The sequence below is a fragment of the Peromyscus leucopus genome, chromosome 10, assembly GCF_004664715.2.
Source record: "Peromyscus leucopus breed LL Stock chromosome 10, UCI_PerLeu_2.1, whole genome shotgun sequence".
NCBI classification, from domain to species: Eukaryota; Metazoa; Chordata; class Mammalia; order Rodentia; family Cricetidae; genus Peromyscus; species Peromyscus leucopus.
Genome location: NC_051071.1, coordinates 1,473,834 through 1,486,161, shown reverse-complemented (window position 1 = coordinate 1,486,161; position 12,328 = coordinate 1,473,834). Strand labels below are relative to the sequence as shown.

The 12,328-nt window shown below is 52.6% G+C and overlaps 1 protein-coding gene across 1 annotated transcript; it reads left to right on the top strand.

The window, feature by feature from the left end:
• Nucleotides 1-461: 461 nt before the first annotated feature.
• On the top strand, nt 462-11,734 carry Tada2b (transcriptional adaptor 2B). Its single transcript, XM_028882328.2, has 2 exons — nt 462-772; nt 8,411-11,734. Exons 1-2 carry the CDS (start codon nt 503-505, stop codon nt 9,401-9,403), a joined length of 1,263 nt encoding a protein of 420 aa, XP_028738161.1. The 5' UTR covers nt 462-502; the 3' UTR covers nt 9,404-11,734.
• Nucleotides 11,735-12,328: the final 594 nt, after the last annotated feature.

Below are 12,328 nucleotides of genomic sequence, written 5' to 3'. Positions count from 1 at the left end.
CTGCCTTCCCTATCTCGCCGCCTCCCAGCAATATTAAGCCAATGAAGGACCACGAACAGGTGAAGGCAGGCGCTGATTGGACGCTGGCTCTCGAGAGGCGTGGCGCACAAGACCGGCTTCCTGTCTGCGCCTCGCCGGCTGTCAGGCTTGGGGCGGGACCGTGCAACTGCGCGAGCCCATGAGGCGGAGGGAGGCGGTGGCGCGCAGGCGCAGAGCGGAGGCTTGGCCGCCCGCGAGGGGGCGCGCGCGGGGCGCCTGCGCGATGCGGCGGGGAGACAGCGGCGGCGGCGGCGGCGGCGGCCGGGCCGGGCCGGAGGGCGCCTGCGTGCTGAGGCGGGACGCGGCCCGCCTGGCGGGCTCCGGCGGCGCCTGGGCGGGGGCGGCCGTGGCAGCGGCCGGCAGCAGCGCGGACGCGGCGGGCGCGGTAGGCCCGGCAGGCGGCGGGGTGCTGACGGCCGGGGGCGCGGCGGCTGCGGGTCGGGCGGCGGGCGAGCGGGGGAAGATGGCGGAGCTGGGCAAGAAGTACTGCGTGTACTGCCTGGCCGAGGTGAGCCCGCTGCGCTTCCGCTGCACCGAGTGCCAGGACATCGAGCTGTGCCCCGAGTGCTTCTCGGCTGGCGCGGAGATCGGCCACCACCGCCGCTACCACGGCTACCAGCTGGTGGACGGCGGACGATTCACTCTCTGGGGGCCTGAGGCGGAGGGCGGCTGGACCAGCCGCGAGGAGCAGCTGCTGTTGGACGCCATCGAGCAGTTCGGCTTCGGCAACTGGGTGAGCGGCAGGCCCTAGCTACAAGGAGGGCATGGCTGACTGGCTCGGTGCACGCTGCGGAGGGCCGCAGGTGGCGGGGCGGGATTGCCCGGAGAATGTTGGGTGCCCGCGGCTACACAGCTGGTAGAGCAGGGCCTTGACCCGTGACCCCGACACGGAGCTGTCTGCCCTTCACACTCGTCCTCATAAGGTGTGCATTGAACGCGGGCGGAGGGCAGGCCCTGTGCCTTGCCAAGCTTCGCTCCGAGCCAGATGGCAGCAAGCTAGACCCCATGGTCCCTGCTGAGTTCCCTGGTAGGGTTGGGTTCTCCTGGGCACAGTGGTGAGGAAGGGCAGAAGCCTGCGCTGCCCATCCCGCATGCACTTAGTTCGTATTCAGGGCTTCGTGTGCTTTCTGAGGATGTCAGCATGTGCCCTGTGCTAGGGTTCTCTGTGGGGTAGCAGTGTCTTGTTTAATTCTTGCTCTCCACAGCACCCAGGGCATGGTGTGATGGGTGGTCAGGAAAGAATGAACAAAGACGTCTTCGTGAGGAGGCATGGAGTCAGGGGTCTGCTCTCTAGCTGTCAGGTGTCTGTAGCGGTGGCTTGCTGGTGGCAAGAGCATTGGCGTGCCAGCCAGATAGTGTGCTGGGCTCCTGGTTGTTCTCTAGGGAACTCTAAGGAGCTCTCCTTCTATTCCTCACCTATGTTAGGGAAGAGCTCTATCTGTTGTCATCATTACCACCAGGCACATATAACATCTTCAGGCTTTCAGAGAAGCAGGGAGCTAAACATGACCCTGTCCTGTCCAGACTCGTCCCCAGTGTGGTAGGGTCCTGCTTCTCTGAGCTTCCCTACTGTAGCCAGACTGCTCTCCTATTCCAGGTCAGCATACAGTGAGTGACCTTCTGGACCCACTTCCCCCACCTAGGAAAGATTCTGCTCTACAGATGCTTTCCCGATGGCCAACACCATGTTTCCTGCTCTCCAAAAAACGTCTGGTTGCTTTGTCTATAAGTGGTGTTTGTTGCTGTGTATTGAGCATTTGCTTTGTACAGATCAGGCAGCATGAAGCACCCTGAAGAAGAGCCTCAGAGCTGAAAACATTGCATTCATTTGCTCGGTTCCTGGAGCTTGTCTCTTACCTGATGACATCCATCCCTCTTTACCTGATTGCCCATGGTAACCCAGCCTCAGTTTGTCCTCAGCCAACTTGAAGCCCTTCATCCACATCCCTTTGGTCAGCTGTCATTCCGTTTAAAAAAATGTGCAGAATGTAGCTGCTAATTCTGGCCCCAACCATGCTGGTGTTTACCTCCTGCTGTGATCACTTCTCACGGTTTACCTGCTTTCTCCTTCTGTTCTATAGCAACTTCTCACCCACCAACAATAGGGCTTTTAAAACATAAGCTGCATCTCTTTGGCCCTTAGCAACTTCCAGTTCTCCTTCAATTACACTACAGTGCCTCCAAGGCCCAACAACATTTATGGTTCCCTGTGTCTCATGCTTACTCCCTTGATAATTTTCCTTTCTTCTACCTGAAGTACTTTCTCCCTAGTCAAGACTGTGACTGATCTTTGTCCTTACATTCAGAGAGACTTTCCTTCCTTACATCATTCCTCCAGCACTTATCTCCAGAGTAGCCACTAAAAAGAGTGAGAGTATTAGTTCCTGGGGAGCCCAGCACTGGTCTTGTTTTATGTCTTGAAAACTTGGACTGTGCTCGGGGGAAGCCTGTGGAAGAGGAGGCAGAAAGAGTGTAAGAACCAGAGGGGATGAAGGACGCTAGGAGAACAAGGCCCTCTGAATCCAGTAAGCACAGCTCATATGAACTCAGGGACTGAAGCAACATGCACCGGGCCAACATGGGTCTGCCCCAGGTCCTTTGCATAGATATTATAGCTTCAGTTTAAAATGTGTATGGGACTCCTGAGTGTGTGAATGAGTGGGTCACTGATTCTTGTGACTTCTCTTGGAGCTCTTTTTCTTCCTTGGTTTACCTTGTCCGACTTCGATGCGATGGTTTTCATTCTATCTTACTGTATTTTATTTTGTTAAAGAAATCTTGGGCTGTAGAGTCTGCTCGTGTTTGTGCCCCATTTGTCAGCACAGTCAGAGAAATACACGGCCCCAAGGAACTCAGGCATTTAAAATGTGGGTGAATAACAGGCTGGGTGGAGAAGGCCTCTTCTGAAGCAGTGCTCTCAGGCTCTAAGGCCAGAGGAGCCTGGGATGCGGGTTCTCATGAGGCCCAGGCTCCGCTTTGGAAGAAGTAAATCCCAAGGGAAGAGTCTTGGGCCTTGACCTGTGTGGAGTTGATGGCCTGCTACCTGCTGAAGCAGCAGGAGTCTTAGGGCCAGTCTGAGAGGTGCACCCACTGCTCCTCACACAGGGAGAGAGGAGGCCCTGTGACCCCTCCCTCCACCTGTGCTCTCTCAGGCCAGTTGCTTTACTCCTCTGAACCTTGTTCTTCTTCACCAGAGGCACCACAGCTTGGATATGTGCTGCTTTTCTGAGCTTGTATGCTGTTACACAGACGCATGTCCCAGTCTGGACCTGTGGAGAGCCTGTGCCAGCTCTGTGCTGTGCCTTTATGTACCCGAGTCGTGTGACTTGCGCAGGCAACACTGGGGGCAGGTATAAGTTTATGTTCTTAGCCTGCAGTTGAAGACAGCAACTGTGAGGATCCAAGCTGCTTGCCAAGACTTCTATAGCTTTGTCCATGACAGCCAGGTGTGATCATAGTCTGGGCCTCCACTCCAGCACTAAAAGCATTATGTGGTTGGAGACCAGACGCTTACTGGCGCAGCTGGTGGTGTGGTACTACCAGGCTTTACACGGGGTCTAGTTGGGATCTGTACTACAGGGAAGTCACAGAAGGGAGAATACCGTAGTAGGGAGGTTGACTGAGGAAGGAGGTGGCCCTCAGCAACACACACAGGTCAGGCCTGCTGGGGTGCTCAGAGCCTCCAGACAGCTGCGCTGTGGTGGACTCTGCTGGGTGAATGATGCAGGGCCTCTGAAGCATGTGAACACAAACATGTAGACATGCAGAGGTTCAGGATGATTAGAGCCTTTGCGGGGCAAGCGGTCAGTGTTGTCACTTGGCTCTAAAGACATTAAACTGTCACAGAGGAGGCAGTTTAAGAGGACCAGCTCCTGTACGGGGCATCCAGCAGAGGGAAATGGGGTTCAGGCCAGTTTATGTGGTTTTGAATGTAGTAAGAGGAACCTAGGGGCAGGCAGAGTAGCCTGGGTGGCACATCTTCCCTCTTTAGATGACAGTTGGCATCCACAGGCAAACCATGTCCAGTGTGCGGATTGCTGCATCATGCAGTCATTCCTGTATCCACTGGCATGCACTCAACAATCTGCTATGTGCTAGCCCCTGTGGGGAGGCACCGCTGGGACAGCTGGGACCTTGCAGTGTGGAGGAGTAGAACGCCGTGTCCAGTGGTGAGAAGGACAAGGAAAGGCTGCGTAGGTATGAAGGTAGCATGGAGGAAGCGGATATTTTGTGTTCTAGGAGTTGGTTGTATTTGTGAGCTAGGCAGAAGCTGGCTTGCCCCAAGCGGAAGGCTGAAGATGAGGACTCCTCCTGTGGGGTGGTCAATGAATGCGCGAGAGCTTACATATAGTCATGATGGGAAAAACCTTAAGCCCCAGCCAGTGTGTGTTTGGGTATTAAAAGCTGATTCCCACTCCTTTGTGCCAAGTGCCAGACAGGGCTGTGATGGTGTTAAGGCTGATGTCCATTCCCTGGTGCCAGGCCTCAAGGCAGGCATGTTGCTTTGTTCCCTCACTCTTACAATTGCCCCAAACTCTGAGGCAGATGTCCCGCACTTACTGATGAAAAGCAAGTGTACTGAAGGACGAATCCAGGTAGACTCGGTGCCCTGGTCTTTGTGGTTCATGTCTCTTTGGGACACTGACAGCATAGCGCAGATCTGCTGGTGCCAGGTACCAGCCAGACACTGACTTGTCATCTGTAGGGTCTCAGGGACCATCCGCCTTTTCACCAGGTGCCGTAGTTAGGGTTTCTACTGCTGTGAAGAGACACCATGACCATGGCAACTCTTATAAAGGAAAACATTTCATTGGGGTGGCTTACATTTTCAGAGGTCTAGTTCATTATCATCATGGCAGAAATGGCGGCATGCAGGCAGACATGATTCTAGCTACATCTTCATCAGAAGGCAATAGCAAATGGACTGAACCACTGGGTGTGGCTTGAGCATAGATGAGCCCTCAAAGCCCACCTCCACAGTGACACTTCCTCTAACAAAACAAGGTGTGGAGTAGGCCACACCCACTCCAACAAGGCCACACCTCCTACTAGTGTTTCTCCCTTTGGGGGCCATTTTCTCTCAAACCACCACACCGGGGCAGAAGACTTGTAGGGGTTAATAGGAGTGTGTCATCAGCCTGTGCGTCTGACAGAAGGGTTAGTAGAGATGATAAGGACAGACTGGAGGAGGAAAGATCCTGGGTAGGGTCATGTAGAGCACTGGCTCCCAAATGTTAGCTGGATCAGAACAGCCCGGGGAGAGGAGGGTGGGAGCAGTGTCCAAGGAAATGAGGTCTCGGGCTTGTCTAACACCCCACAAGAGTAGTGTCAGTCGGCCGTCTCAGGGACCAGCTGCTCCCTATGCGGCAGGAAGAAAAGTCATGTCTAGATGTCCCTTTGCATAACTGGCTGAGCTAGCCTGCCAGCCTAGGGAGCTGGTGGTGGCCGTGCCTCCCTTTTCCTGGCCACACTGTCCTGCTGCCCCTCTCAAGATTCTGGGAGGGTCTGATCTGAGGGTGCACGGAGCCATGCTGGAGTAGCAGGTGCAGCAGTGTCTTAGCTGTGAGAGCTCATGGCGGACTTGAGAGGCTTTGTCTAGCATTTACCACCTGGGGGTGAGGAGAATGAGGCAGAACTGCCTAGGGGCACTTCTCAGGATAGTGTGATCTCTGCTTTGGACCTGCCCTTCCCCTGGGGGGCTTTAGAATGCTTTCAGGTGGATTATGTTTCCTGTTTCTTCCTGGCAGCCCCTTGCCGTACCTCCCGAGGAAAGGGGGTTGCCTTTGCCTTCTGCCTCTTTAGAAGCTCCTTCATTTGAAGGGGGTGTTGGGGGGAGAGCCAGGGCCCCCTCTAGACACAGGGCACACATTCCTACTGCGAAGTCCAGCCCCTGGTCATGGCCAACCTCAGCCTGCTTTGTTCTTCACAGTCCAGCTGCTGGGAGAATAAAGACAACAATATAGTTAAGTGTCAGCTGGGTTGTGGCAGGGTTGTCTGCTAAAGAGGAAGGACAGGAAGGAAATTGGGAGGCCCGACATAGTCAAGGTTGCCTGCCCCAGCAAGGTGCTGGAAGCATCAGAAGCTGTGTGCATACTACCCTTCCGCCAGTCAGAGTCAGGACCTGCCATCCTGTGGAGCATCTTTGAGAGCTGGCTGAAGCAGGAAGAAGCAGTGGCCTGTAGTACAGCCTTGCCCTGTGTGCTCACAGGAATTGTATGAGGCAGGCTCCTCAGCACATGCTGCACTGCCAGTCAGGAGAGGCCCCGGGGTGACAAGCACTTGGTGACAGGCAGTGCTCCTGGCCAGACTGCTGAATTTGAGCTGCCAGTGTCAGCTGGCCATGGACCCTATGGTAGCTCACCCAAAGGTTTATTGACCTTGAACTGTGGGTAGTGAGAGCACTGCTCTCCTGGGTGCAGCTGTGAGGTTTCAGTGAGATGATGTATAGGTGCTCTTGCCTGTTACTTTTAATTGGACTCCAACAGAATGCCTAAGAGAAGGTCTCACAGACTGGGAAGCAGCAAGAGTGAGCCAGAAGGAAAGCTTTGGGAGAATGTGGGCTTGGAACACCCGCACACCTGCACACATACACACACACACACACACACACACACACACACACACACACACACACACACAGAGAGAGAGAGAGAGAGAGAGAGAGTTAGCGAGCTTCCAGTGAACCAGACCGTTCTGAGTAGCAGGACTGATGATGCAGATCACAGACTGCTTGGCCCTGGGTGCCGTGCTGGTGCCTCCTAATGTGTCTGACCCTTCCACTACTCTGTGAATGGGACCTCAGCTGAAGATTTCAGATCTTTGGGCTCAGTGGTCAGCTAATTGAGCTGAATCAGTGACCTCAAGGTTCCGTAAGAGAGCAAAGAGGTGGAGAATGATTAAGGAACAGATCTGATGTCATCCTCTGGCTTCTGCAGCACATGTACATGTATGCAAATCTTTGCAAGTGAGAGGCCTTGGAGGCCACTCCTGGGACTTTTTACCAAGGCCTGGAGGAACATCTCCAAGGAAATCAGACCCTGCCTGGCCTGAGTGTGGCTGTTTCTTTGCTAGACAGGATCAGAGGCTCTACGAGGAGCAGCAGCTGCTGGGCACAGTCATACTTTGGCTTTTTAGAATGCTTCCAGAGAGAAACAAGTAGGGGTGAAGCTAGTAGTGACATTTAAGGTTGGAGTCATAGACTTCACCCCCAGAAGAGCAGAGTACCCCTTGCTATAATCTTTACTTTTCTCCTTAGGAGTCTTAGGTGAACCTGTACCCGTGTCTCAGAATTTCATTCTGCATTGTTAGGGTTAACCTACAATGTCTCCTCAGGCCTGCGGGAAGGGTCCCAGCTCCATACTCCAGGTCTGTGTCCCAGAAAAGGTCCAGATAGAGGGCTGCTCAGCTGAGTTGGGCCTCTTTACCTTTCACAGCACCTAGCTTATCATCAGGACAGCCAGCAGCTCCAACTGACGGACAGCGGCACAGAGACTAGACTAGGCATGACCATATGGGGCCCAAAGCAACTTGCCCTTCCCTGAACTGTGTATAACCTGCTGCTCAAAGAGGTGCTGCTGGTTCTGGGACTAGTGTTGAGAATAGCAGCCGGGAAATGAGTGTGCACTTTGAGCAATTACTTTCTGAAGTGGCTTTAGCGGTTGACTTTAAGGAAGAGGCCTCTTGGCAAAAGGAAAAGATTGAGGGAGCCATTTAGTTTCCTCTCTTGCAGGAGTGGAGAATGTTTTCAGCGGTGGCGGCGGCACTGCACTTAGTCTCTGCATGTCCATCATTCATAGCCACCTCAGAGAGGAACAGGCTTGGGTTCCAGAAGCTAAGGCTGGGACAATGCTGAGAGTCCTGGTCCTCTTTGTCCTAGAGCTGCAGCAAGAAACAGTCCCCTTTGTTGTCATGCTGCGTGGACTTGCTCTGCCCTGTGCACAAGTTGGCAAGTCTGCTGTCTAGTCTGAGTGAAAGTGTGTCCTCTAACAGCAGTGCTCTTCAGGGTTTGCAGTGGGTAAAACGGACCGCAGCACATGGCTGAGTTTCTCTTTAAGAAGCCAGAGAGTGAAGAATGACTTTTAGTTCTCATCCCAGCCTGGTCACCTGTTCCCACATAGCCTTGAACAAGTCTGTGGCTTCAGAGCTTCCTCTTGGGCACATCTGTGGAAGTTCTTCAGTGCCAATCTGGTTGGGATGCATATCTGAACATATGTGGGGGATAATGTGTGTGTGTGTGTGTGTGTGTGTGTGTGTGTGTGTGTGTGTGTGTGACAAATCACAACATTGATAGGAAGTAGCCCAAGTAAACTTGGTGAGAGTGTGAGAAGAACTTGAGTGAAGTGGTTTGATGGTCTAGCTTTTGTCATTATAGGAAGACATGGCTGCGCATGTTGGTGCTTCAAGGACTCCCCAGGAAGTGATGGAGCACTATGTCAGCATGTACATCCATGGGAACTTGGGCAAAGCCTGCATCCCTGACACCATCCCCAACCGGGTGACAGATCATACCTGCCCCAGCGGGGGCCCTCTCTCACCTAGCCTCACCACCCCTCTGCCCCCACTGGACATCTCGGTGGCTGAGCAGCAGCAGCTGGGCTACATGCCACTGCGTGATGACTATGAGATCGAGTATGACCAGGATGCTGAGACACTCATCAGTGGGCTCTCTGTGAACTATGATGATGATGATGTGGAGATCGAGCTCAAGCGTGCCCATGTAGACATGTATGTGCGGAAGCTGAAGGAGAGGCAGCGCCGGAAGAACATTGCCCGTGACTACAACCTGGTGCCGGCCTTCCTGGGCAAGGACAAGAAGGAGAAGGAGAAGACACTAAAACGAAAGATCACCAAGGAGGAGAAGGAGCTGCGGCTGAAACTGCGGCCTCTCTACCAGTTCATGTCCTGCAAAGAGTTCGACGACTTATTTGAAAACATGCACAAGGAGAAGATGCTTCGCGCCAAGATCAGAGAGCTGCAGAGGTACCGGCGCAACGGCATTACCAAGATGGAGGAGTCGGCCGAGTATGAGGCTGCCAGGCACAAACGGGAGAGGAGGAAGGAGAACAAAAACCTGGCCAGCTCCAAACGGGGCAAGGACGACGGCAAAGACGGCGAGTTTGCAGCCATAGAGAACCTTCCTGGGTTTGAGCTGCTGTCAGATCGGGAGAAGGTTCTCTGTAGCTCTTTGAACTTGAGTCCCGCACGCTATGTGACTGTGAAGACTATTATAATTAAAGATCACCTCCAGAAACGACAAGGGATCCCCTCTAAAAGTCGCCTTCCCAGTTATCTGGACAAGGTCCTAAAGAAAAGGATTTTAAATTTCCTCACAGAAAGTGGGTGGATATCCAGGGACGCTTCCTGAGGCCAGATGATGCTAAAGCAGCTTGTGAGCCAAATGACCTGGGGTCCCCCCAACATTGTTGCTCTTTTAAACTAATTGAATTCTTTTTTCAAGGCTTAAATTTTTTTCATGACCCTCTGAAAGAAGCAATAGTAGCAATCTTAAATTGACTTGTGGGGGAGACAAGCCTGTGTCTTTCTAACTTAGTCCTAAGGTAATCCTTTCCGAAGACAGTTCTTTTGTGTCCCTCTGAAGACTGTCCCCTCCTTGGAAGAGTCCCCTTTAACTCATGAGCCTTTCCCCCGTTGGGTTCAGAAGCTGTTACGCTGTGGGAGCCAAGAGCTGTGTGTCCTGACGTCAGCTTTTCCCTGGTGACACACGCTTTTCTCAGGTGGGCTCCTGTTGGCACCCCTTGGCTGAGCCCACTGCTGCCCCCAGCGGTACCCCAAGCACAGCCCCGGCACACCGCACTTTACCGGGAGGCAGGCTGTGCACAGAACCTTTGCTGTGGAGGCCAGAAATTCCCACCAGGCCCGCTCCCCACTGAGCCACTTAAGATGAGCCCCTCATTTGCACACAGTGACCACATGAGCTTCCACTTACCTGACAGCAGCCACTCCAGGCCCTCAACAGTGCTGGTTTCATCTTAGCCCGGTCCACCCTGGGCTGCCTGCCTGGGCAGGCTCTCTTGGCACATTCTTGTCCCTGTGATTGGGAAAGAAGTTAATGGGAGGGCCACAGGGTCAGGTGGGGGCTGCCGTTCGCTGCTGTGAACCCCTGTAGTACACCTGACTTGGAAGACCCCTTTGAGGTCAAGTCTGAGTGTGCAATGCAGAGTTGGGGCAGTAGCTGCTCAGGACTTCCACCGCCATTGCAGATTCCCTTTCTCTAATATAGGACGCGCTAGATAACCCAGCTCAGTGAGCTGATAGGGTATGACCAAGCCCCTCCAGCCGGGTGGAGCCACGGGACCAGCTGGCAGGGGCCCTGGGGAGTGCAGAGCATCCTGCCTGTGCCTTGGAGCCTGTGTGCTGCTTTTATTTGTGGTCTTGAAACAAACTCAGAAGTGGCTCCTTCCCAGATCGACTGAAAAGCTTGTTTCTGGGGGCCTCCTTCAAGGATTCATATGGTACCTTCCTTCTAAACTTGAGGAAGGCGTTTGTCTTCCGGCTGCTCAGGGTTCTCACGCCTAGACCCTGTTTTAGAGTCCTGGAGTGACCACAGCCCCTGCCCCCTGTCCCTGAGGTACAAGAGCCTGTTTACCTCATAGAGTGTTTGGGCTCGGAAGTGAAAGTGAAGTTATTTTGAAGAAAAACAACTCATTTCCAAGGACGACTTGATGACGTGCCTTTTCATTTTACATCCTCTGTCCCCTAGGGTAAGTTTTGCAGCATTAAACAAAACATTTCAAATATACCGTATATGGCTTTAGTTGTAAAGTGCATTGTAGGCTAGCAGGGAAGTGCCCTGTGAGCCAGGCCCAGATTTCTCTTGACACCAGAAGATGCTGAGCAGTGGTGTCAAAGGACCAGCTCCACACTGCCCCCTGCAGGCGAACAGTGGACAGGAGCTGGTGTCACTGAACAGCAATGGGGTGGTGCTCAGGGCCTAGTTGTTAAGCCAGTGGTTCTCAAAGTGGGGTTCCTGGGCACTTGTCCGAAATACAGAATCATACCCCATCTAACTCTCTTGAGGCAGAGATTTGGGGGCTTCATTAACAGGGACTAGCAGGGTGTTTTACAAACCCTCCAGGTGGCTGGGATGCAAGCTCGTTTGAGAACCACTGGTTTTGTCCTGGTGTCTCCAACACCAGATCCCCAGCTTGGTGAGGTTTGAAGTTTCAGTGTCTTCTACAAAATGACAGCTAGACCTATATTAGCTTGAGAAGCAGAGGATCCTGTCAACATGTGGCCAAGAGCTGTTGGACAAAAAGCTGTGCTTAAGCAGGCGTATAGTGTGTGTACATCTTTCGATGATATGAACTTATTTGGGCGTGACTGTTTTAAAACACCATAATGAATGTATAATTAATTTATGTTCAAGTATTAATATTGTTACAAGGGAAAAGTAATATTAGGATTGTTTGCTCTCCTGTCTGCCCAGCTGTTTTCGTCACATTACTGTTAGCTCAGACCTTGACATGTTTGTATTTAATTCTCACGATAAATTAGCTACCACAACCCCATGGAACCAAGTCTTTTCAAATTTAAACTGTCTTTAAGTCAGAAAAGTTAGATAATCCTTCAACTGTTTGAAATAATGCTCTCTGGGAGGCCAACATTCCAAGAATGTATTAAGAATTGAAACCCTACCATTTTTATTATTCTTTTACATTAAATTGTTGAGAACAAAGCCATGTCTGTGTGCTTCTTGATCCTCCAGCTTCACAGAAGGCATTGTGCTGTCACACTAGCTTCTTGCCCAAGGTGGAAAGCTGCTGTCAACAAAGCACAAGTCCCCACGGGCCGCACAGCTACACATCCACAGCGAGTCTGATCCTGAGAGTACCAGCCAGGCCAAAGATGATTTCCAGGGAGCAGGGCCCATTTCCAGCTGCCTCTAAAGTTCTGGTTAGCCACACTCACACAACATACCCAGCTTCTATCATGCAGCTTCCAGTCAATGGACTTGCATGTGGCTGAGAAAGACTTGAATTTCCAGGTGAAAATGTCTGTGTATCTCTTGTTAGTGCTGACTGATGAACTTGCAAAAACATGGTTACATTTCGTCATTCCTGACTGGTTCCAGGACCCTCCTCCCTTCCAGGGTACCAAAAACGGTGTTGAAGTGGCTTACGTAAGACAGCAGGCACCGTCTACACATAATCTATGCACTCTCCAGAAGGCCACGCACCGTGTACATGGAGTGTACGTGGAGACAGGAAAAATCCTGTTTAGTCAACTGTTCTTAAACTTGATTATTGTGTTTGGGTGCAGGTGGGGGTCA

What these genes read in the sequence shown, in the direction of transcription:
- Tada2b (XM_028882328.2), top strand. Translation starts at nt 503, where the DNA reads ATGGCGGAGCTGGGCAAGAAGTACTGCGTGTACTGCCTGGCCGAGGTG. An exon ending in AGTTCGGCTTCGGCAACTGG is followed by an intron (nt 773 to 8,410) that starts GTGAGCGGCAGG and finishes TTGTCATTATAG; the next exon opens with GAAGACATGGCTGCGCATGT.